This window comes from Eschrichtius robustus, chromosome 1, assembly GCF_028021215.1.
Source record: "Eschrichtius robustus isolate mEscRob2 chromosome 1, mEscRob2.pri, whole genome shotgun sequence".
Classification (NCBI taxonomy): domain Eukaryota; kingdom Metazoa; phylum Chordata; class Mammalia; order Artiodactyla; family Eschrichtiidae; genus Eschrichtius; species Eschrichtius robustus.
Window position 1 is genome coordinate 117,383,393 of NC_090824.1, and position 25,226 is coordinate 117,408,618.

Below are 25,226 nucleotides of genomic sequence, written 5' to 3' on the forward strand. Positions count from 1 at the left end.
TTTTTTAATTAAAAAAATCTTAAATAGCACAAATGTTCATGCATATGAAACCTTTATACACTGCAAAAAAGAAATCCAAAAACTCTCGAGCTCCCTTTAAAAATCATTGCTTATCTATATATTTTACTATTACATACAATTACTATAGTATGTTGGACAATATGTACTAGCACTCAGTTTGTTCAAGACAAACAAATGTAAAAGAATATTAGAAGAAAACTCCTGATATTTTATCTGGATGATTAAAGTCAGCAGATTTCAGGGTAACCTATTATTGAAGTTTTTTTCCTACCACTAGGCAGGGTTGAGAGTCTAAACACACACACACACACACACACACACACACACACAAATTGGTTTTCTTTATATTGTGTTCATCTATGAAGAATAAGCACTAGTACAAGAAAATCTTCAGTTTTATGTACATAATCTTCTAGTCTGGATAACAAGAATCATAATAGCAGTATGCTACAGTATTTCACACGAAAGGAAAACATGGATCACAAATCTAATTCCAAGCACTCTATCTGAAGAATAATTTATTTTTCTCTAGCAAGCTAAGCTGTTCCTGCATTAGGGAGTCCAGTAGCATCTAGAAGCAAGTGGATCGGGAATTCTCTAGTGAAACGAACAAAGCAAGTTCTGAGAAAGGAACTGACACTTTAAAACTTTCTAGTAACCTAGCCTTGGTGAGAGAGCCTAGCTGCTGACAGCCAGGTTGAACTTTGGCAAAACTTGAGAATGTAGGAGAAACCCCAAGATTTCCTGCTCAATTGCATGTATGTGTGTCTTTGTGTATATGCGTGCATGTGAGATGAGGCCTTTCAGTGATGGAAAAGGATTACACCAAAAAAGGTGCGATGCTACTGGAAGATTATGCCACCTCTGTGCATTTGTTTCCCTCACTGAATACTTTTTAAATGTTTAGGGCAGCTCGTCACTTGTCTTAAGAAAGCCATATCGATTTGTATCATAGCCTTCTTTGAGTCACGTTAGGCAAATTAGTATCTGGCCATTCTTATAGTTCATCACTTTCCCTACCAAAAAGCCTCTAGATAACTTCTGACAGCGTTATGTAGAGACAAATGTGGAACTAGTAAGAAAATTAATTCAAATACATGAAAACATTCATCAGCTATGACTGTAGTTTGCCTATGATTCACTGTTAGAATCAACCACGGGTTTTTCTTCTGTAAATTTAACAGATTTATATTTAAGTAAGGTGCTCTTAAGACCTAAATACAAGAATAAAAATTCACTTGTTTGTTAAGCTTTTAAAAACAACTACTTGGAAATGGAAAATAAAAGAATCACATTATAAATCAAGTATTTTTAGACTAACTTGGGAGAGGTTATTTCATTTTCACAAAACAAGTAATCAAAGTGTAAGCAATAGAGGGCTTTAGAAACTGCATAATCAGTTTTAGCAATGAGCACAACTTGAGTACTACTGTGTAAAGTGTTAACTCCTGAAGACATTGGAAGGTTCTACTCAGTACCTACCTAACTGTATTCAGTCATTAAAAAAAAAAAAAACCATGATCTGATGCTAGAACTAGGCATATAGCATACAGTGCATCATATCTTAAAAATCTGCACTCACTAGGATTTCAAAAACAACATAATTAGGTCCTTAAACATTTAGAAAATTATGTACCTTTAACAAAAACTACAATGTAAGCAAAATGTGATCTTCGAGACGCTACTGAACATACCAAATGTCAAGAGTCAGCCCAAACTACTGCATTTTAACCTGCTCCAACTGGTAAAGTTTTCACACAAAGGAGTACCTAGTATTAGAGTTTATATCATTTCATTTCCTAAAACTATAAAGACATTTATATTACAACTATATTTAAAATATCTTGTACTCATCTCTAACTAGTCACAGGTAAATGGAGAAAACCTTATATTGCCTTGTACCATATGAAATTGCTGTTTCTGTAGGTCAAAATTAAAACACTACTTAAAAAAATAAGTTTTATTCAATTAAAATACGCATCACAAGCATTAATAGTTCTCTTCTAATAGGACATTAAATATTCCATTTTTATAAAATTCATCATTTGCTAGGCTGTATAAACTGTTCAAACCCTCCAATTACTGTTTTTCAATTGGAGAATATGAAGTTTCTTAGAAAAATCTCCAAATGATGAAAACTACACCAGTTCACTGGATAAAGTTCTGGTGACTACACTGTAAACAACAGAATTGAATAATTCAATTAACTTTGCTTTAGTGGCTTGTGACATGTGACACCAGTGCTGTCATGTATAAGTGTGGGTTCATGTTTATTAACCGAAGGACTATAATCAAAATTTTCATGCATAATTTAAATTTCTTGGCAATATTGCTGCTGCTGTCATTTCACCAAGGTTTAAATTATCCCTTTTGCAGGTCACCACATAGTCTTCAGAACTTTTTTGGTCACAATGATGGTTCAAGTTTGGGAGATTTACCAACATCCAACCATTGTATAAATTATTATCAATTGTCATATAGAATCCTTTTTTTGGGTCACAGTTTATGATCCGCTCCAAAAACAGGCTTCTGTTGTTTCAAATCTTAATGAGTGCACCTCCAACTGTCTCCATTCTTGTTATCTCTCAAGAGAATACTCTCAGGTCCATTTTTACATTTTCCCCAGTCACAGCCGAAACTCCTGTCTGCTGAAGGGCCTCGAACTGTGAGTAAGCTCTCATCTTGGCTCTTAATTGATCTTTGTTTAAAATGGATTTTGAACTCTGCTGAGGCTCATTTTTAATTTTCAGATCCCCAGAACAAGATTTTTCAAACCACCACTCTTTTGCCAGCAGAGCCCTCTAAGGCCAAATTGATGTTTCTACCTATCTCATTTGCAATATGTCCCTGGTTTGAAATGATATTAAGAAAAGTATTCACAATTCTTCTGAGGATACTGTATTATTTATTTCTCTGGAAAACAATAACAAAACAACTCAATAATCAAATTGAAGAGTGAAGAGAATACTGTTATATTTCTAAATAGCACAACTAAAAACATCCTTTATGACAACTCTACTAATTGTAGTCAATTTTCAACTGATCTAATGTTAGCAATTTCATGTGGTACAATCCACAAGTTAATCAACAAATACTTATTGAACATCTACTATATGCTAACATCTGTCTCATATCTGTACAAACAGACATCCTGGAAAGACTGAGTTGATAATATGAAGGTCACTAATTTCAAGGACCCTAATATGGGACGAATCTGGTGTCATACTCTATTATTTTTTAAAACACTCATTAAAATGTATGCTTTCTTCCATGTTTTAGCTACATATATTATTTCTGAAAACATGTTAAATGGATCCTCAAATATTTTTTGAACTAAATATTTAATTTGATATTGCCAAAGTTCAGCACTGGAATACACTTGACCCTTGAACAACACGGGGGCTAGGGGTGCCGACCCCCTAACAGTCAAAAATCTGAATACAACTTTACAGTCAGCCCCCCAAAACTGTGGTTCCGCATCCTGGGGTTTAATCAACCGTGGATCACGTAGTACTATAGTATGTGTTTATTGAAAATCAGTGGGCCCATGCAGTTCAAACCTGTGTTGTTCAAGGGTCAACTGATACATTTTTCAATGATTCTAACTTTTAAAAGTCAAAACTTGCCTACATTTGCTATATATTATCTTGAAGCTTCAAGAGGCTTTTATGTTCATGATTACAAACTAAAATTTATTTGTATATTACTTTCTAATGCACCCCCATATACATTATTCTTATTTAAGATAGCAAACAAAAACAATACAAAGCTTGCACTAGCAACGAAGTGGTGTATTAATAAAAACTAAAAGGTAAATAATTTTTGTGTGTGTGCATTTAAAAAAATAATGTAAAACATTAAAATCCTGTGTCACTGAACCTCTGTACTACACAGGGGAAAAAAACCACTGTAGTTAATGCCTGTGATTAAGCATCACTGCCCACTGCAGGGGGACCAAAAGTTTCTCTAGTGCGCATTAACTGGACATCTTTGTCAGCCATACAGGTATCACAGCCCCATACTGCTGATGCTTCTGCTGTTAGGAGGCCATAAGCTGTTTCAGTCATTCCAGTGCAGATCCGATGAAACCATTTCTGACAAGAGGCTTCACATAAGATGGCATCCTGATCATCATTCACTTCATTTGTACAAATTCCACAAGGATACACTGGGTCAGAAGAAGAATGCCCATGACGGCTTGGGTGGAGAGAGGATTTATTGCTTTTCTCAGTGGTGCATGTATCTGCGGCACCTCTAGGTTGTCGTGGCTTATTCTGTGTCCCGTTTGCATGGCTGTTGTTTGTAGCCTCAGTGCTACTCGAACGGCTATTCTCTTGATTTACGACATTGTTTCGATTAACATTTTTTAATTCAATATTACTCTGATTCACTGTGTCATCCATATTTAAGTGAGGTGGATGAGCAGAGGAATTCTGATTAGTGTTTTTGGTTGCTCCTTGACTAAAGTCTTGTTTTGGGGGTGGTGCTTTTGCTTGCCCAAAAGTGTTTGGGGGAGGAATAAAAGAATGATTAGATTCTAATGGAGAACTAAAATTTGAATTATTTCCAGGGACAAAGTTAGATGCCAAGTCAGGGTTAGATATTTGGCTAGCATTCTGTGGAGGAATCTGATTGAAGTTTTCAGCAGGATTTTGTCTAAAATGTTGATTAGGCATGTTAACATTCTGACTTAGTGCATTATTATAAGATGGGTTTCCAAAACTCGAATTATCATGTGGCCCAAAATTAAAAGCATGAGGTCGATTAAAACCCATGCCCAGAGGATTCTGAGGAAATGGGTGTGGCTGATTCCTGAGTGAGTAAGGACCACAGTATGGGGAAGACATTCTTGGAGGAACGTGAGGTGGCATTCTGAATGTGCTGTAGCCTCCAAAGCCAGGATAACCAGGGCCAAGATATGGATTTGACGAAGGTAGTGGTTTATAGGAAATAGTATTATAGTTGTCATCAAATGGATTAGCAGCCACTAGATGGTCAGAGTTTGGATTTGGTGGTGGAGCATACTCAGACAATGGAGGAAAAGAAGGCCCCTGAAATGAGAATGTGAAATACATGTGTTTGATCAAAGAAGTCATAAATGTTAACATTTATGAACCTAGTTTTAAATTTCTTTTGAAGTGTTACAAAAATTTAATTCTTCACCTGACCTTTCAATTCCAAATAATGTTCATATTTATATTTAATGATAAAACTGTGTAGGTTTCTTTCATTGAGGAAAGGAAATAAGGTGTACTTTTTTGAGCTCAAATCAATTGTTACAAACGCTAGAAGTATTCAGCCTTCAAAAGAAGCTTCATTACCATAATTTTCATTGAATATGCTTGCCTGTAACTCTAGAAGCTTTCACTTAAAATTTTAACTAAAAATACCTTTATACCTCCAAATAGCCATAAAATTAAATAACAGTAAACAGGATCTAAATTTTTTTCCCTAGCTTAACTTCAGAGAGTTAGCTATTAAAGTATTCCCAAAGCACTAAGGCCTAGGCCTCAGACTGGAAAAATAAACTGCCAGTTTTAGTCACAACTGCAAGTTTAACAGTGTGGCCAAAATGGAAAAAGGTAATCTGTACACATTTCACACTTACTTGCAGTCTTTATAATAAAAACAGTACTTAAAATTTATAGAGGATAAAACCAAGAAAGTCTGTATTTATAACTGCTTATTACAACCAAAGGTTTCAGACAAAAGATGCTTCCACCATGATTGCTTCATGATATGTACATACTACTGATTTATTATAATAGTTGAACATTACTCCAAGTTAAACTGGTATCCATATATTTTTAAATCTTTTCATAAAACTGCAGGCATCTATTCCTTTTAAATCAGCTTTAAGAATAAGCATTTTAATTTATCTGCCTACACTTCCTTCTTACAATATTCACTCTAGGCTTACAGTCCGATAATAGCCACTAGTTGCAAAGCAAAAAAAAACCCAAAAAAAAACAAATCACTGCAGAATTCACTACTAGGTTCTGAATTAGGAGAGGAAACAAAACCCATGACGAAAGTTAAATTTACCTCATAGCCTGATCATATCAGTGAAGAAAAACTGTTATTAAAGAAAATGCCCATTTACCTGGGTATTTGTCTTGCGCTTTTTCTTATCTGGGCTTCCTAGTTGTACACCTGGTCCTCCTAACCCATCCAGTCCGCTATCACCACCTAAAAATAAATCAATCAGTCAATCCTGATAATATTTCTACTCGTAAGTGAAATCTGTATCTCTCATAGCAGTATCTATTATAGCTACCTGTTAATGTTTTCTACTTTTATTAGATAAAAGCAATACTAAGCTCTTATTATCTTTGTTCTTCAAAAAAGTCTTCCCCATAATCTCAGCCAGAAGCAGTCATTCACCTCTACCCCATAGCATTTTTTTTATCATTCTTTCAGTGAAAAAAGTAATTCTCCATCCCATCCTCAAACCTTCAGTCATCTGGTTTCCTATCCCTGAAGCAAACACTGTTGCTAGTTTCTGGTCTATCTTTCCAAAGATCATCTAGATAAATTCCAGTATAGCTCTGGGGAGTACACAAACAATGGCATGCTTAGTATGGAACGATGGTCTGTACCTTGCTTTCTTACTTGGAAATCATTCCATATCATTACATATAGAACTGCTCCATTCTCTAATAACTGAGTAGTTCACAGTATGATTATACCATAATTCATTAAACTAGTCCTCCTCCCTATTGATGGATATTTTGATTGTTTTCAAACCTTTGCTGTTCTGCAATGAAAATCCACGTATCAATGTCTTTACACTCATGTAAAAGTCATTCCTAGGACTGGAATTATGGCATCCTAGGTATATGCCTCTTAATTCTGAAAGGTATTGTCAAAATACAACAATGTATGTGAGTATGATTTTCTCAATATGATCAAGCAAAAGCAAAAGCTTGACTGTGAATCTAAGAAGTTTAAAAAAACATGGGATTTTCTTCCATTAAAAAAACACACTTTTTATTACAGAGAATTTTATTACAGAGAATTCTGAACATATACAAAAGCAGACAGAATAAAATTATGTACACACATATGTAGATACACATTTGTAGTAAACTATAATACATATTTGTAATAGATTAGTAAATAAATCCAATGAGTTGACAGAGAATTATAGGAGACTTGCTCATACATGTGGATTCCGAGAAAGATATTTAAACTGAGACCTAAAACATGATAAGAAATCTCTCATATGAAGAGCAGAACGAAAAGCCTCTAGGCAGAGAGAATAAATAGAAAGGAGCTTGAATGTGTCATGTCTGAGACATTTAAAAGAGGCCAGTGTGTTACGGAACTCTGGAGAGCACCTTTAGAAGAGGCTGAAGAGACAGGCAGGGACCAGATCATTTTAAAGTGTTATGAACTGAATGCTCGTGTCCCCGCACAATTCATATGTTGAAGCTCTGCCCCCTAATATGATAGTATTTGGAGGTGGGGGCTTTTGGAGGTAATTAGGGTTACATTAGGTCATGAGGGTAATGGGATTAGTGGCCTTATAAGAAGAGAAAGTGACCTCTCTCTCTCTCTCCACACCCCCTTCCTCCCTTCCAGCCTCCCTCCTCCCTCATGCAAACAGTGGGAAAGGCCATATGAGGACAAAGCAAGGAGATGGGCATCTATCTACAAGCCAGGAAGACAGCCCTCACCAGGAACTGACAAACTGGCTGGCACCTTGATCTTGGACTTCCTAGCGCCAGACTGTGAGAAAATAAATTTCTGTTGTTTAAGCCACCCAGTCTATGGCATTTTGTCATGGCAGCACAAGCCAACTGAGACATAGAGCCTTATAGTTTATGGTAAGGAATCTGGATTTTATTTTAAGAACAGTGGATGCTCATTTAAGGATTTCGGGCAGGAAAGTAACACGATTTATGTTTTTAAAAGATTACATTAGCAATTGTACTGGGAATAAATTGGTGATCGAATGGGATAGAAGCAGGGAGACCAGTAATGATATCTTTATAATAATAGTTCAAGAAAAGAAATAGTACTTGGCAATAAAGAGAAATCAGTGTGCTGGCGATAGTTCCACACATAACAAAAATGCAAAGCAGATGTCTGTAAGAGCTATTTAGAAGAAGTTTAAATATTGTGGAGGTAAAAAACTATGACAACAATAACAAAATTTTAGTAAGGATTCTGGACGTTAAATTAATATCTAAACATCAAAAGCTTTCATATTACAAACTATAACCAGTTAAAAGATAAAGTAGAAGATAAGCTTCCATTAACAGGAACAAAACTAAACTAAAATAGCTGGTAATAAATTTAAGAAATGCACAAAATCAGTACGAATAAAAACTTTTTAAAAGCCCTATTGAGGGACAAAGAGGAAGACTTCTAATAAGTGGAAAGGTACTCCCTGTTCTGGCTAGCCATCTAGAACAAAATAACACTGTTTTTATTTAGCTCACATATTATCCCAGATAGCCTGGTGGTGCCCTCCTCAGGGACATCAGCACCAGGTGTCTGAGTCCCAGGCCCACAGGGCCCATCCTCTAACCCCATAGGCATTCATACCAGCCTAAGCAGCACCCCCTTCTCAGAAACCTGAGTTTAAACTCCACAGGGACCCTCTTGTGAGTTTATATATTTTAATAATTCCAACCTCTTTCCTATGTCCTTCAGCCTTAAGAATGGTAGCTGCTTCCCACAGTTGTTACCTCTGTAAAAACTTTAGTATTCTATTTTGCCAGTTTAATATCTGTTAACTATACTTCATATCAAATTCTTTCCATTAAAAATAACTAGTCTGGTTTCTGTCTCCTGACTAGACCCTGACTGATACATATTTCAAACACCTCCCAGGCTGAAAATAGTATTACTCCTACGTTAACATCATTCCAGAGATTTAGCTTACTATCTACCTACCTACTTTTCCTCCTGTGTATAAATTTGTGATAGTAATACCTTTACAAAAATGGGCTATTATTTTTTAAATAAAAGCATTGGGCTTCCCTGGTGGCGCAGTGGTTGAGAATCTGCCTGCTAATGCAGGGGACATGGGTTCGAGCCCTGGTCTGGGAAGATCCCACATGCCACGGAGCAACTAGGCCCGTGAGCCACAACTACTGAGCCTGCGCGTCTGGAGCCTGTGGTCCGCAACAAGAGAGGCCGCAATAGTGAGAGGCCCGCGCACCGCAATGAAGAGTGGCCCCCGCTTGCCACAACTAGAGAAAGCCCTCGCACAGAAACGAAGACCCAACGCAGCCAAAAATAAAAAAAATTAATTAATTTTAAAAAAAAGCATTAAATTTTAACTTTATTAGAATTTAATAAATGAAAAAGAAATAAATTAAACTGAAGAATATGCTAAATGTTTCTTCACCAAAAGACAAATTTTTGAAAATAATTCTCTAAGGCTAAGAAAAGACATCAAGAAAAACATTAAGTTGGAGAAATTATGGTATTTCTTTTTTCAATCTTTAGATGGTGTCAAGTGACTTCCTGCTTTGAAAGTTGAGGATAGTATAGTATCACATCTTATTCTACTTTTTTTCTCCCTAAATTTAGCAGGGTATTTTCTATCTCTAGATTCTTCATTTCAGGTAAATTTTCTTTTCTCATACCTTTGAATACTTTTTTCCGCTCTATTTGTTGAGTGCTCTATTTCAGGGGTACTAATTATCATTATGCTGGGGAGATTTTTTAGCTCCATACCTATTAGCTCACCTGACTAGTCTTTTTCATCTGCACTTAATTTGATTATCTGAAGTTTTTATGTAACTTAATTGTTAACTATCTTTATTCTGTTTCTAATTTGTAATATATTTGTTCTCTATATATGTTGTTTCAGTCAATTTATTTCCTTAGGCCTGCAATTTACCCTTCTTCTGTGTTTTAATATTATCTTGTCTTTGAGCTCTTATTTAAGTTCTACAACTTGAAGTACATGTGAGTTATTTCCTTCTGTCCTGTAGGTTATGGGTTCTTCATCTTCTGCATGCTCTTTCTCTTTTTATTCTTTGTGTGTCAGTTCACTAGTTTGCTATAGTATGTTTACATAATTATCGTGTTTTTATTTTTATCTTGTAACTTTGCCCAGACCTTTTAAGCTCTGATTTAATGTGCGTAACTTTGACTCCCTTTTATTCCTATCTAAGATTGTTTGCCTGGCTTAGATGGTTTGCATCTATTGAGATAATCATATGATGTTTTTCCTTTACATTATTTTTATAAATTTATTTATTTATTTATTTATTTTTGGCTGCGTTGGGTCTTCTCTAGTTGCGGCGAGCAGGGGCTACTCAGTTGTGGTGCGTGGGCTTCTCATTGTGGTGGCTTCTCTCGTGGAGCACCGGCTCTAGGCACACGGGCTTCAGTAGTTGTGGCACATGGGCTCAGTAGTTGTGGCCCGTGGGCCCTAGAGCACGCAGGCTTCAGTAACTGTGGCACTTGGGCCTAGTTGCTCCGCAGTGTGTGGGATCTTCCTGGACTAGGGCTCGAACCCGTATCCCTTGCATTGGCAGGTGGATTCCTAACTGCTGTGCCACCAGGGAAGTCCCCTTTACATTATTTTAATGTTGAACCCAGCCTGACATTCCTATGTTAGTAAACACAACTTACTAATTTTTATATGAATGTTATATTTATGTGACTGGATATGCTAATATTCTCTTTATAATGCTTGCCTATGTTAGTAAGATTAACCTGTTGTGTTTCCTTGAAACATCCAGGCTCTTAATTCTAAGATTGTGTTAAATGCACATCTACCTAGTCAGGGGGTGCAGTAACCCATTCACATGGGAGGATTCCCTAGAGTCCTCTGATTCAATTTGTATCCCTGAAGGCTTCTTTTCTGCCAGATAGTCCTTTAAAAACAACAACAAAAACTTCCCCTGTTTCACTCATTTTTTTTTTCTTACTCAAAGGAGTGAGAAGACAAGACTACTCATTTAATTTGCTTTTCTCCAGACTTGGGGTTATTAGTAATTCTCAAAATTTTGTAAATCACCAGCAGCTTCCAAGGGGCAGGGATTGTTTTAGAAGCCTAAAACAGTGATCCAGATTTCACCCTGTTCCAGATTTATGTTACCAGGCTATGCCACTTCCCTTGTCTGCTGCTATCGCTGACATTTTTGCTGTTTTTTAAAACTGTTTTGGTTCATTTCACTTGAAATTTAGAAGAGAATCTGTACGGTAGCTTTGTTCTACTATCTTAGAAGTTTATATCTATATCTATGTTCTTTCACTTAATCTTCATAACAAACCTATGAGGAAAATCATCCCCATTTTAAAAAAAGAGAGAAAAAGAAATGGAATTGTAAAGGTACAGATCATACCCCTGGTAAAAAAGCAGCTCTGAAATCTAAAACTAGTATTTGTTTTCTTTTGCTTTTAGGTGTACAGTTCAGTGGGGTTTGAGCATATTTACCAGGCTCTGTAAACATCACCACTATTTAATTCCAGAACATTATCATCACCCCAAAAAGAAACCCCATACCTGTTAGCCATATAATATGTGGCTTTGAGTTTGGCTTCTTTCACTTAGCACAACATTTTTGACATTCAACCACGTAATTTTATGTATTAGTATTTCATTCTTTTTTATGGCTGAACGATATTCCACATTATGTTTATCCAGTCGTTAGCTGGTGAACATTTGGGTTGTTTCTATTTTGGAGGGACTATGAATAATGCATTTATGCACACGTTTTTAAATGAATGTATGTTTTCAATTCTCTTGGGTATACACCTAGGAGTGGAATTGCTGGGTCACATGGTATCTCTATGTTTAACATTTTGAGGAACTGCTCAACGGTTTTCCACGGTGGCTGCACCATTTTATGTTCCCACCTCTAAAGTCTGACAGTTCTAATTTCTTCACATTCTCCCCAAGATTTATAGTTTGTTTTTTTTTGTTTGTTTGTTTTGTTTTGTTTTGTTTTTTTTAATATAGTGACTCTAGTGAGTATGAAGTGGTATCTCCTTGTGCTTTTAATTTGCATTTCCAAAATTACTAATGATGTTGAGCATCTTTACATGTATTTATTGACCATTTCTTTATCTTCTATGAAGAAATGCCTATTCAAGTTCTCTGCCTATTTTTTAGAGTGTTTGTCTTTTCTGTTAAGTTTTAAGAATTCTTTATGTATATATTAAGGATACTAGAATCATCAGATGTAAAACACATATGTTTTTAATTTTGATGAAGTTCCGATTATTTATTTTTGTTTTGTTGCTTGGATAAAACTAGGTTTATCTGCTTCTAATATAGTAGTTTGCCTCCCTAAGATCTTATACATATACTGTCTTCCTCAGTGGCCCACAAAAGGCAAAAATGGAAACTTCTGGTTCAAACTAAAGAAACTCCTATCTTAATATAATCAATAAAAAACACTGAATCACTATGTTGCACACCTGAAACTAATATAATATTGTAAATAAACTAAACTTCAATTTTTAAAAAAAACCGTAAACAGTGAAAAATATAAACATTCATTAAATTAAAATATAGTTGTGACCATTAAAATTTTTTTTTTAATAAAAAATGATAAAGGGACTCCTATCTTTTAATTTTAATTTGACATGGTAATCCCATTTGAATAGATGGTAAGTAAAGAATTAAGAGAGAGATCCAGTGCACTCCTCAAGGTCATTCATTCAAAATCATATGGTTCAGGAATGGCTAAACTACTTAACCAATGTATAACTTTCAGTAGCCTATATACACTGAACTAATGAGTTCATATTAACAATTTGTATGCAGTTTTCCATAACAGTATATACTAACATACTGAACAGAGAAATGTGTTGTTCTTGAATCTGAATACCTAGAAATTCTGTGGAAAAGAATTAGTAATGGGTTTGAGGTCAAATAATAAAGTGGCTATATAAATAAACAAAAGGTCCAAACATCAGAGTCCTGTCTTTCCTAACATTTGTTATGGGTATTTCATTATAACAAAAGTATCAATAGAAAAAGGTAATTCTTAAAAAATAAAAAGTTATTAACAAATTAGTCTCTAATCCATAATATATAAATTACCATTCACAGCATTATTAAGACTACTGAATAACTGTAATTTTACTATTAAAATGCTGTAATTTAAAGATGGACAAAATGTACTCTTAATGGTTAGTATCTACCATCTCTGTTCATTTTCTAAAACTCTAATGATAATTCCTGTATTTACTATAAGGCAAAACTCTGACATTTGTAATCATTTAAATAAATTCATTATTTTCAAGTAATCTGTAAGCAAAACCACCTAAAATTCTTTTTTGAAAATTGAGTTTTATAGTATTAGTTTTTTATTTAAGAGTCTAATATCTCGGGGCTCCCCTGGTGGCGCAGTGGTTGAGAGTCTGCCTGCTAATGCAGGGGACACGGGTTCGAGCCCTGGTCTGGGAAGATCCCATATGCCGCGGAGCAACTAGGCCCGTGAGCCACAACTGCTGAGCCTGCGCGTCTGGAGCCTGTGCTCCGCAACAAAAGAGGCCACGATAGTAAGAGGCCCACGCACCACGATGAAGAGTGGCCCTCGCTTGCCGCAACTAGAGAAAGCCCACGCACAGAAACGAAGACCCAACACAGCCAAAAATAAAAATAAATAAATAAATTAAAAAAAAAAAAAAAGGGTCTAATATTTCCCTCCATAAAACAATCTTCAAGGGGCTTCCCTGGTGGCGCAGTGGTTGAGAGTCTGCCTGCCAGTGCAGGGGACACGGGTTCGAGCCCTGGTCTGGGAAGATCCCACATGCCGCGGAGTGGCTGGGCCCGTGAGCCACAATTGCTGAGCCTGCGCGTCTGGAGCCTGTGCTCCGCAACAAGAGAGGCCGCGATAGTGAGAGGCCCGCGCACCGTGATGAAGGGTGGCCCCCGCTTGCCGCAACTGGAGAGGGCCCTCGCACAGAGGCGAAGACCCAACACAGCCTAAATAAATAAATTAATTAATATTTAAAAAAAAAAAAAAAGTAACCTTTCCATCTTTCTTAAAAAAAAAAAAAAAAAAAAAAAACAATCTTCAAGTTCCCACTGGTCTCAGTTGCCCCACTTATAGTTCATCTAAAAAGTTAACTATGTAACATTTCCAATGGCTCTGACTCTTGGCCTTACCTAGGTCCCTCCCATTGGTATATGTAATACTGGTGGTTCTGTCATCTCCATGATGTTAATAAGTAATGTTAGATCAGATTCATGGTCATCGGGGCTAATCAGAATATAAGCTACCAAGAATTTCTGTAATTATTACTCTTTAAAAACGAAGTGCAAGGGGAGGGGAAAGTAGTGGCCATAAAGCCAGTTATTTAGGTTACCTTAATAACTTTTGGTACCAAAGCGTCTCTCTATCTGCTCTACATATCTGCTGTGGCTAACTCTGCAAAGTAAACCATGAACATTCAGCCAGAAGTTGAGAGTTGTGGGGCACAGAACCAAGAAAAGGGGAACTTCCAAATCTTGTTGTAACAGTGGCTACTCTGATCCTTCTGTTAATAATTGAATTTCTTCAACTCATCTCTTCACTCCTACCTTCCCAGAGCCCTCCAAATACACAAGGCGGAAGTGAAGTGGGAAAGGGTGATATCAACAATAGAAAAAGAAACCTCTCTCATCTTAAGTTAAGGAATTTTCTCTATATATTATCACTTTTCATTATGCCAATCAATCTCAATTAAGCACAAAAATAGTTTTACCTCTCCTTTCACCCTTTAACCTTTATTTAGAGCTGGAAGCTTAAGTTGTTTCTCTACTTGTGGTCTTAGAGGAGAGTCCAACCTACTAAATGATACAATTTTTTCCCCATCTAAAGATGCTACAAATCAATGATTTTTTGATATGAAATCCGTTTGTAAGTATAAAATCATTCTTTTATTTGTAAGTACTTTTTATTTTGTAAAGAGTGGATTATTTACTTTAGGCCTTTTATGCATTTTTTTTTTTTAGGTCTAGTTACAACTTCTTTATTCTTCCTATTAAAGATTCAATCTATTTTGGCCCCATGTCCTTAAAAGGGAGTGAAGGCATTATTCTGTACACTAGATAGCAGTGTGCCTTTAATATATTTTAAATTTTCCTTTATTAAACTCACTTTATTCACAATAATGGTTTGGTTTGTGACAGTGACTTCTCTCATAAGTAATGTGACTACGTTATTTTAAAATATTTTATAATCAACATTTTCCTTTAAAGAGACTTGCTTCCTCATTATTCCAAATAAGTGTTTATTTTAATATGTGTATGTGGTATAAGGATGTATTCTAGGCTGATTAAATGACTCAAACCAGGTTTGTTTTCCCCCAAAATTCGTATGTTGAAATCCTAATCCTCATTACGATGGTATTAGGAGATGGGGCCTTTGATAGGTGATTAGGTCATGCGGGCTCTGCCCTTATAAAACAGATCTGGGAGATTTAGTGCCCTTATATAACAGACCTGGGAGAGTTCCCTAGCCCCTTCCGCATGTTAGGACAGAGTGAGAAAGATTGTTGTCTACGAACCACGAAGTGGGTCTTCATCAGACACCGAATCTGCTGGCACCTTGATCTTGGACTTTCTAGCCTCCAGAATTGTAAGAAATAAAATGTTTGTTGTTTACAAGCCACCAGTCTATGGTATTGTTACAGCAGCCCAAGCGGACTAAGACAGTGCCTAACACATTGCCTGGCACACAATGGGTACTCAATTATTAGTTCTCATTTTGCTTTCCTTTAGACTAAACTATACCACTAGTGCACTACATTTCAGCTTCTATAGTATTTAACATCCTATCAAAATATCTAATAGCCAGCAGTGTCAGCACAATCAGTGGACACTCAAGTATCAGTTTTTCACAACAGCACAGAAGTCTGGGATATAATGTCAGTTTACTCTACCATTTACTATGGATGTGAACATTTTAGCTAACAGCTTTATCTTCACCTGAAACACACACTTCTGTAATACTTGTCTCTACCATGGAATGGAAATATTGTGAATTAATATGTGAATATAGTATTGTATGAATTCCATTAAGCATTTGGCAAAATGGCCTTATATGATTGACATGAAAAAGACATTATTTCCTTTTAGAATGCAAGGCAGAAAGTGTCTGCTATGTGATGCCCCAAACCTAGATCAATCTGGGCATGTAATAAATATTAAATTCAGAAAGCCCTCAACATCAGTGATTTAAAGTTTCATATATTTGTGGTTCTTGTGCCAGCTGTTCTCCCCAAACTAATGATCTTTGCATTACTGAGGTACATGAGGTTTAAGGCTGCTCACAAAGGTAAAGCATAGAAGGGTGGGTGGATGGCATCCAAGTGTGAAGCTGACTCTACACAATAATATCAATACCTCTAATAATGGGCGGTCTCAGTGGAGCTGAAGCTTTGAGGATGAGTATCTTACCAAAGTCGGGAAAAAAGAGGGCATGCCTAGCAGAAGGAACAGAATGTGCAAAGAAAAACTGAAAGACATGAGAGATCATGACAACATCTAGAGAGGAAATGTGACTATTTCAGAACTGGAGCACAGGAGACAAGTGTAAGCATTTCATGGAATATGAAGGATGGAGGACTAAGTGGTAGGCCTGGGCCAAATAAAAATATAAGAAGGTTGGATTGGGTTAATATAAGAAGGTTGGATTTTTATCCTAAATGCAATGGGGAACCAATGAAGAATTTTACAAAGAAGAGTAACATGACTAAATTGTGTTTGGGGAGCACTATAGCAATGGAACATACTGGCTAAGATTTGGGGCCGTAGAATTTAAGTTCTAGCTTCACCACTTACTAGCTGGGTAAACTTGAATATGTTACTTAACCACATATTACTTAACCTCTCTGAATATCAATTCCTCAATTGTAAACCTAGAATGATGATATCAGCTAGCTTACAGGGTTATTGAGAGGATTAAGCAAGATGATCCATTTAAATTACTTAGCGAACTGCTTGGTAAGTACTCAATAGATGGTAGTTACTTACCACCAGCAGTAAGTAACAATGTGGAAAATGGGTTAAGAAAGACAAAACGGGAGGCCACTGAAACCAGTGATAGGGTTATTATAATAATCAAAGAGATAAGCAAAATCTGAACTAAAGAAGTAGTTGTGGAAAGATTGAGGAGATGATGGGTTCAAAACATACTAAGGAGACAGATAATCTAGGACTCTGGGACAGTGTTGAGTTGCAGTGGGGCATGGGTTTGGGTCACTAGATAAATGATCTTCATCAAGTTAGGGAATATGGGAGAAAGAGCATGCTGGAGGTCTCACAGATAGACACCTTTCATTCTACTTGTTAACAACAAAATCTATTTATCTCCCCCTCATAAATTTACTCTTCCTGTTATATATCTGACACCATTCTCTTACAGTTTTCTCCTCTACCTCTCTGGCTACTACTTTGCATTCTGTTTTTCAGGGTCCTCTTCCCCCCCCCTTTTTTTTAAATTTATTTTTATTTTATTTTATTTTTATTTATGGCTGTGTTGGGTCTTCGTTTCTGTGCGAGGGCTTTCTCTAGTTGCGGCAAGTGGGGGCCACTCTTCATCGCGGTGCGCGGGCCTCTCACTATCGCGGCCTCTCTTATTGCGGAGCACAGGCTCCAGACGCGCAGGCTCAGTAATTGTGGCTCACGGGCCCAGCTGCTTTGCGGCATGTGGGATCCTCCCAGACCAAGGCTCGAACCCGTGTCCCCTGCATTGGCAGGCGGATTCTCAACCACTGAGCCACCAGGGAAGCCCCTCTCTTTCCCCTTTTATCTCCTAAACGTTAGTGTTCCTAAAGTTGTGTTTCTCAATGCTTTTCTCTTCTCACGCCTCACTCGCTTGTGTGAGCTCATCTACTCCCAAGGCATCAATTAGTATTCATATGTTTACTGATAACTTCCAGATCTCTATTTCTGGCTCAGACCACCCGCCTCAGTCCAAACCACGTATATCTGTTGCATACACTGCAACATCCCAGGGGGATAGTCATTCAATGTGTTGAAAACCAAACTCGCTTCCCTGACACTCTGCCTAGCCCTTACATATGCCAATTAAAAAACAAAACAAAACAACAAAAACCCCCAATTCTCTCCTTCAGACTTTCTCTCGTCAGCTCTTTCTGTCAATTCTGTGACTGTAAATTATGCTTTCTCTTCAATCTTAACCCAAATCTTCCACACACTTCTCTGATCAAGATGGTCTATATTTTTTAGTACAGTCTACTTTTAGCACTTCTGTGACATTTTTGTGTTACTATGCCATTCTAAAATACATGCTTACCTCTCCAATGTCATTTCTAACTCTGGTTAAAAGCGTTTCATCTGAGGGTGCACAGTCTTTTAAAAGCAGATAGCTACTTAATCACTTTTGCCTCATGACTAGTGAAATTTCTACTTTTACTAAAGAACTATCATTTGTTCATAGTCTAGATGGAGTTATCTTGATACTATACAGTGTTCACCATAGTCTTGATATGAGTCATTAAGTCTGCTCTCTTAACTTCTTCAGGCAAAATCAGTAATAAATCAGACATAACTGCATTTGAAACAATAAATGTGGCATTTATGTAAAAAAAAAACAAGCATTTCATCTGAAATGAATGCTTCAACTTCCTTCTTCATCTCTAAATTTGTTTTTCTTCCTTCATTTTCTCTTTTTTTCCCCAAGACTAACTCTTCATTTGCATCCTTGTTGCTATTCCTTCTCTCATATGTAGAAACCTGATTTACGAGAATAGGAGTCTTGTCTGTCTAATGCCCAGCTTCCACAACAGCGAATGCCTAGCACATGGTAGATATTAAAAAACATGTATTGAATGCTTTATTAATGAATTATCCTCTTTCTGTTGCTTTTTCAGTTTCTCCCCTCTCCTTCTAAATCAGGTTCTTTTGTTTGTCTACTAATATGTCTGTCATTTTTCAAGGGAGAAAAAATAATAAAGAGAACCCATACAAACTTCCTCTTGACTCTCTTTCCAAGTTATTGGCTATGTCTTTCCTTCTATCACCAAGCTTCTTTTAAATCATATCTTCACCACTTTGAAATGTAGTTTTCTCCCAAAAGTGCCTTCTCAAAATCACCACTAACTTCCTAGACCTTTTTCTCATCCCTGGTCCTCCTTGCTGCTCTTTCTACATCATTTAAAACAAAGGAACACCCACCGCTTCTTAGAACTCTCCTCCAGGAGGCCTTCCTTGACTCCCTTAAAGATAGGTTATATGTTCCTTTATTTCCTGTAGATTATCACAGCATTTATCATGCTGTTTGTAACTGATTACTTATTTGTCAGTATCCCAGACTACACTAAAAGTTCTTGAAGACAGGTATTATGTCTTCTTAATCAATGTATTCCCACTGTCTGGCACTATAACTGCCCAACAAATATTTGTTGAATAAACGAATGAATAGCGTCATCAGATCAACATCTAAGAGTTCTAAAAATACTGGATAATGGGAGTGTTGGTTAAAATAAGGAAAAAGGGCAAGTAAACGTGGTGGGAGGGGCTATGGACAATCCAAAAGCAGCATAAAGATACGAATCAGTTCCTTCTTGTATTCACTCATTCGTTCATTTGGTACTTACTGTGAGCAAGGCAATTAGGAAAGAAACAGAAAGATAATCAAGATATTGCACCTATCCTCATGGATCTGTCTTACAATCCAGGGCTGAGGGTTTGGGGGGGTGGTAACAACCGGTAGGAAATAGGAGTAAGATACTTTGGCACTAAATAGCAATTCTGAATCTAATATTAAAATATCAGGACAGGGACTTCCCTGGTGGCACAGTGGTAAGACTCCAGGCTCCCAATGCAGGGGGCCCGGGTTCAATCCCTGGTCAGGGAACTAGATCCCACATGCATGCCGCAACTAAGAGTTCGCATGCCACAGCTGAGGAGCTGGTGAGTGGAATCTTAGGAGCCTGCCTGCCGCAACTAAGACCCGGCGCAACCAAATAAATAAATATTTAAAAAAATAAAATTAAAATAAATAAATAAACTATCAGGACAAGTTTGGAAAACCACCAATCAGCTTCCTCTGGTCCACTTACCTTCACAATCTAGGTCTACCAGCAGCAGTTCTCAAACTTTAGTGTACGTAAGGAACACCGGGGGAGCTTGTTAAAGATGCAGAGAAATCTCTCAGAAATTCTGATTCTGTGGGTCCAGGAAGCTACATTTTGAATAAGCATCCTAGGGGATTACGATGCTTTTGGTCTACAAAGTCCTTAGTCATTCACATTGTCATAATTTTGCCATATCTGAGTTATGTCTATAATATTATTTTCTAGTAATTCCTTTAAATTTAAAACAATATATAGGTCTTTCTCTATACAGACAGATATATGCAGATATATCTATTTATCTATATCTTAGTCTTATCCTAAGCAAAAGGTTTGATAACTTATATTTTTGATAATACACATGAAATAAATACATAACCATTAAAAAGTCTGATTATATATATATCATTGGATAAGAAACAGTTGAGAAGCACTGTTCAAGAGATTATGCTCTGCAAACACCACATTCTACATGCAGTCTGATGATATAAATTATAACTAGAAGCTCCAGGGCAGTGAAGTTCAGCAGAATTGTGCTTCGGAAGAGCTCATGTAGATAATCTGGTACCTTTTATGGATTATAAAATAATTTTAAAATGTTTTAAAAATTAATGTTCTAATTAGTACAAAATGACATCATAAAAACCCCTCTTCATATTGGTTTTTTATTTTAAAAAGTGCTGTGTCTTTTTTTCTGGTACTTGACTCTCAGAATATTCTTGAGCTGACACCTAAGTCAACTTCCAACAACTAGGGCATCAAACTTAAAACCAGCAGTTGTAATAAAACAAAGATAGATCTGTAGTCTTGACGCACAATAAAATACCCATCAATTTTATTTAAAATTACATTTGATTAAGACTGATAATTGAGTTCAAAGGTATAAACTTAATAAAGCTTTCTTTTCCTTCAACCCCAAAGTAATTTATAATAGTAGGCAAAATAACATGGCAAACATATCAAAGAAATAACTATCTTAGAAAGGTCTATTCCTTAAGGGCTTTGGCAATTCATAACCACAAAGAGAAAAGAAAGTTGAAATAGAAAACCTTCACCAAATGAAAGATTGTGCTATTAAGCCTGTAAAAACAATATTCTGCTCTAAATTATGTTTTTGCTTAAATGGCTAAGAAAATCAATCTCTAACTAAATACTCAAGTGATGTTATTTGGATATCACATTGTCACTGTGTCACAAGCCAGTTCTATAGGTTTACTCTCTAGTCACAGGGAACAAAAACATAGATGAATGACTGTGTTCCTTGATCTCTACATCACTTAAGTCAATTGGAAATTTACCTTACTACTTACTGATTGATAAAGCACTTTATCCTGTTTGGATGAAAGGATTATTTGAATAACTTCCTAACTAGCCTCCCTGCTTTAGCCCTTGTTCTCTACAGTCTATTCTCTGCAGAACAGCCAGCTAAAAACATAAGGCAGGGGGCTTCGCTGGTGGCGCAGTGGTTGAGAATCTGCCTGCCAATGCAGGGGGACACGGGTTCGAGCCCTGGTCTGGGAAGATCCCACATGCCGCGGAGCAACTGGGCCCATGAGCCACAACTACTGAGCCTGCGCGTCTGGAGCCTGTGCTCCGCAATAAGAGAGGCCACGATAGTGAGAGGCCCGCGCACCGCGATGAAGAGTGGCCCCCACTTGCCGCAACTAGAGAAAGCCCTCGCACAGAAACGAAGACCCAACCATAAATAAATAAATAAAAAATTTAAACAAAACATAAGGCAGATCACTCACTCTTCTGCACAAACCCATCCAGTCCCTACCTCAGAGTAAAAGCCCAAATCTTTTAAATGGCTCACAAGGCCAATACACATTCACCCCATACTTCAGCTCAGCTCACACTACTCTCCCTTTGCTCACTCACAATAACTTCTTTGCAGTTGCTTGAACACACTAGGCAAATTCCAGACCCAGGGCCTTTGCACTCGCTGTTCCTTTTGCCAACACTGCTATTCCCACACATATCCATATGGCTCTGCCCTGTCACTTCCTTTGGGTCTTTGCTCAAACACCATCTTCCAGGTGAGCCCTCTTATATATAATCGCTACCTCTCCACCCCCATACATATTTTCTAACCACTCTCCCTGCTTTGATTTTCTCCATACCACCTACCATTTGACATTCTATACCTTTTATGTGCTCATCATTTGTTTACCCTCCAAGAGTGTGCATTCCTCCTGGGTGCAGATGGTCTTTTTGCTTTGTTCACCGCGGTATCCCAGTGCCAAAAACAGTGCCGGGCACACAGTAGATGTTCAATAAATATTTGCTTAATGAACAAACAGTATTACTTCAACTTTGGGACTTTCGGCCTGAACCCTATTGAAAGCTGGAAATAAGAGCGGGAGGATACTCCCCAAATTTCCAGACGGCACTTGGTGTCTGTGAGCTTACATGCGTTATCTTTTGTCTGGCACATCGTTCCCTCTGATATTTCTTAGATAGTAAGGCAGCAGGAAAATGCCTAACTAGTGTGCAAGGAAGAAGCAAGCCAACCGTGTATAAAACTGATTTGGGGCGATTATGATTCTTATCCATAAGCCAATAGAGAAAAGCCTTTTGAATGAATATAGTTCCTCCTCTTAAGCCTAAGGAAAATAAAGCTGTATGTTTGTTGCCTTTTGGAGAATGGGAAGGGGGGCTGGGAGAGACACGGAGGCCCGGCACACCTTCTGCAAGAGCGTCAACTCTAGTGCGGTCCAACTTACTTTTTTTTGAGGCGGGGGTGGAGGGCATCGTTCGTGGTCTCTGCCAGGGGGTGTTTCTTTCTCACCCTCCGGGCTGCCTATTGTGCTGTGTCTGGCCAACGAGGTAAGGTGGGCGAGGAGCGGGGTATGAAGGGATGCTGAGTGCCGCTTCAACTGCCTCCTAACACAAAGTCGGGGCGGCCAGGGCTCGGCGCAGGGGACGCGGGGGCCGCGCGCCTCCGACCGCAGCCCGGGCCCCGGGGCGCAGGCGGGACGCGGGCTGCGCGGAGTTAGGCCCGGACAGAGCCCCGTGGCCTCCCGGCGGGCGGGCACGCGGCCCCCGCGCGCCCCGCTCACCCCGCTCCCCTCAACCCGGCGCCCTTCTCGGTTACCTCGAACTCTCTTCAGCGAAATGGGATCCTTCTCCTGTTCTGCTGACATTACAGACCGCAAAGCATGACTCCCCCCCAGGCCGCGGGAATTCGGTCTCTTTGATGCTGCGGCGGCGGCTCCTCCTCCTCCTCGCGGGGCCGCTGCGGCTGCGAGGCGAGCCTCCGAGGCGAGGCGCGGCCGAGGGCGGTGGGGACGCGGGCCGACTTTGCAAAGTTTGGGAGGAGGACGAGGCCTCGGGGCGGCCGGGCGGCGTGCTGGGGCCGGCCGGGCTCAGCGGCGGCGGCGGGAGAGCGGGCGGGAGAGCGGCCTGGGGGCGGCCCCCCGGCCGGGGCCGGCGTGTGCGGAGGACTAGTGCGCCGCCGCCGCCGCCACCTCCTCCCACTCCTTCTTCTTCGCCGCCGCCGCCGCCGCCGCCGCCGCCGCCTCAGGAGCCGCTGACAGGGGAGGCGGGAGGCGGGCGGCCCGGCCCTGGCGGCGCACTCACAGCGCCCTCTGAGGATGAGGTCTGCGCTCTCGCCGCTCCCGAGTCGCAGACACAAAAGCCCCCAGCTTAGAGCCGCCTGCAAAACCCGCTCTGGGGCGGGCGAGGGACGTGGCGCGGCCCCGCGGCTTCCCCGCCCCGAGCTCCCCAGCCCCGCGCGGGGACGGACTTCGGGGGGCGGGGGCCGCTGCCTCGTCCCGCGGCGCCTCCTGCCGCCGCCGCCGCCGCCGCCGCCTCGCGCTCCGCCTCGGCCCAGCCCCCACGGCCCGCGCGCGCCTCTCGCTCCACGCGGGGCTAGCGGGCCCGCGGCCCCGGGAGCCCAGGCGGGCAGCGCGCGCTGAGGGACCGCCCCTCCAGCCCCGCGCCGACAGGCGCCCGGCGCTCCCCCGCCGCCACCGAGCCAGAGGACGCTCAGCTCGGCGGCCGACGCGCCCCGGCCCGGCTTCTGCGAGGAAACTGCATCTCCGAACTTCTTCGGAGGCCGCAGCAGGCATCTTGGCCTCGCGGCCAAGGATCTGAAAGAGGAATGTAAGAGCCGAGCAAACTTTGTACGCGGGAGCTGGAGAGTTCTCGGCGGGCAGGTGGAGACCCAGATTCCCCGACTATGTGTCAGTGATCTGGACACCTGTTTGTGGAATGCCCCAACTGCAAGTTTTAACGACCCGATTCTTCAAAAAAGAGCGATGCGTAATTAATACAAGAAAGGGGGATGGGTGGAAGCGGTGAGGCGCCGGGACCTGATGTAGACGTTAAATTTTAGGAGAAGGATCTCCCCGCCCCCATGTGATTGTAGATTGTATTTGGTTACTGATTCCACATCCATCGTTTAGGCTGTGTGACCTGAGGCAACTTAGGTAACCTCTCTGAGTCTCAGATTTCAGATCTTGAAAAGGCAGTGGGGCTACATCCCTGAGGTCTCTTCTAGCTCTGACATTCTTTGGCTTACTTTCACGAAACTATTCTGTTTGTTGGGTTTCCAGTTCTCCTACTAAAGAGAATCTGTAGGTGCAGACTCTAATCTTCAATCAGGCGAGACTGATTATTTTGATCCAGAATCACTGAGAAGCGCTCATTAATCATATGAGGGCTTAGAACTAACTACAAATAGGAGTCTCTTCCTTTGGGAGACAAGACCCATAGAACTCATTCACTTTCACGTATAATGTCAGAACAGATGTAAACATGAAGCCAGTGTTACAGCCTTAAGGGCTACGTGACAGACAAGCACCACAGCAGAGGAATCAGCTTTAAATGACAGGATATGGTGTGGCCATGAGACAAATGTTATCCTTTCAAATTTAATAAGTTTGGGGGGTAATTCCTAATTTGAAGATTCAGACTAGGAGAGGTTAGGGAAATTTTTACAGAAGGCACGTATAAGGACAGCCCCCCCGCCCCCCTCCCCGTCCCACAACTAGAATGTAAGCTCCATGTGGGCAGGAATTTTATCCAGTCCACAATTCTTTGTACCTAACAATGACCGGCAAGTGTTCAAAAAATTTTTTTGTTGTTGAATGAATGCATGAGTAACAGACTGGAAGTGGCCCTTGGTCAACGGATTGACAGGGTTTGGGTAAGTGTGATAAACTCAAGCGAATGCTAAGTATTGGATCCTCACT

General features: G+C 39.5%; 1 protein-coding gene across 1 annotated transcript; it reads right to left on the reverse strand.

Moving 5' to 3' along the window:
• Positions 1-68: 68 nt before the first annotated feature.
• On the reverse strand, positions 69-23,808 carry PYGO1 (pygopus family PHD finger 1). Its single transcript, XM_068551939.1, has 3 exons — positions 23,126-23,808; positions 6,125-6,210; positions 69-5,072 (listed from the first exon to the last, which is right to left on the reverse strand). The coding sequence occupies exons 1-3, from the start codon at positions 23,172-23,174 to the stop codon at positions 3,948-3,950; spliced, it is 1,260 nt and encodes a 419-aa protein (XP_068408040.1). The 5' UTR covers positions 23,175-23,808; the 3' UTR covers positions 69-3,947.
• Positions 23,809-25,226: the final 1,418 nt, after the last annotated feature.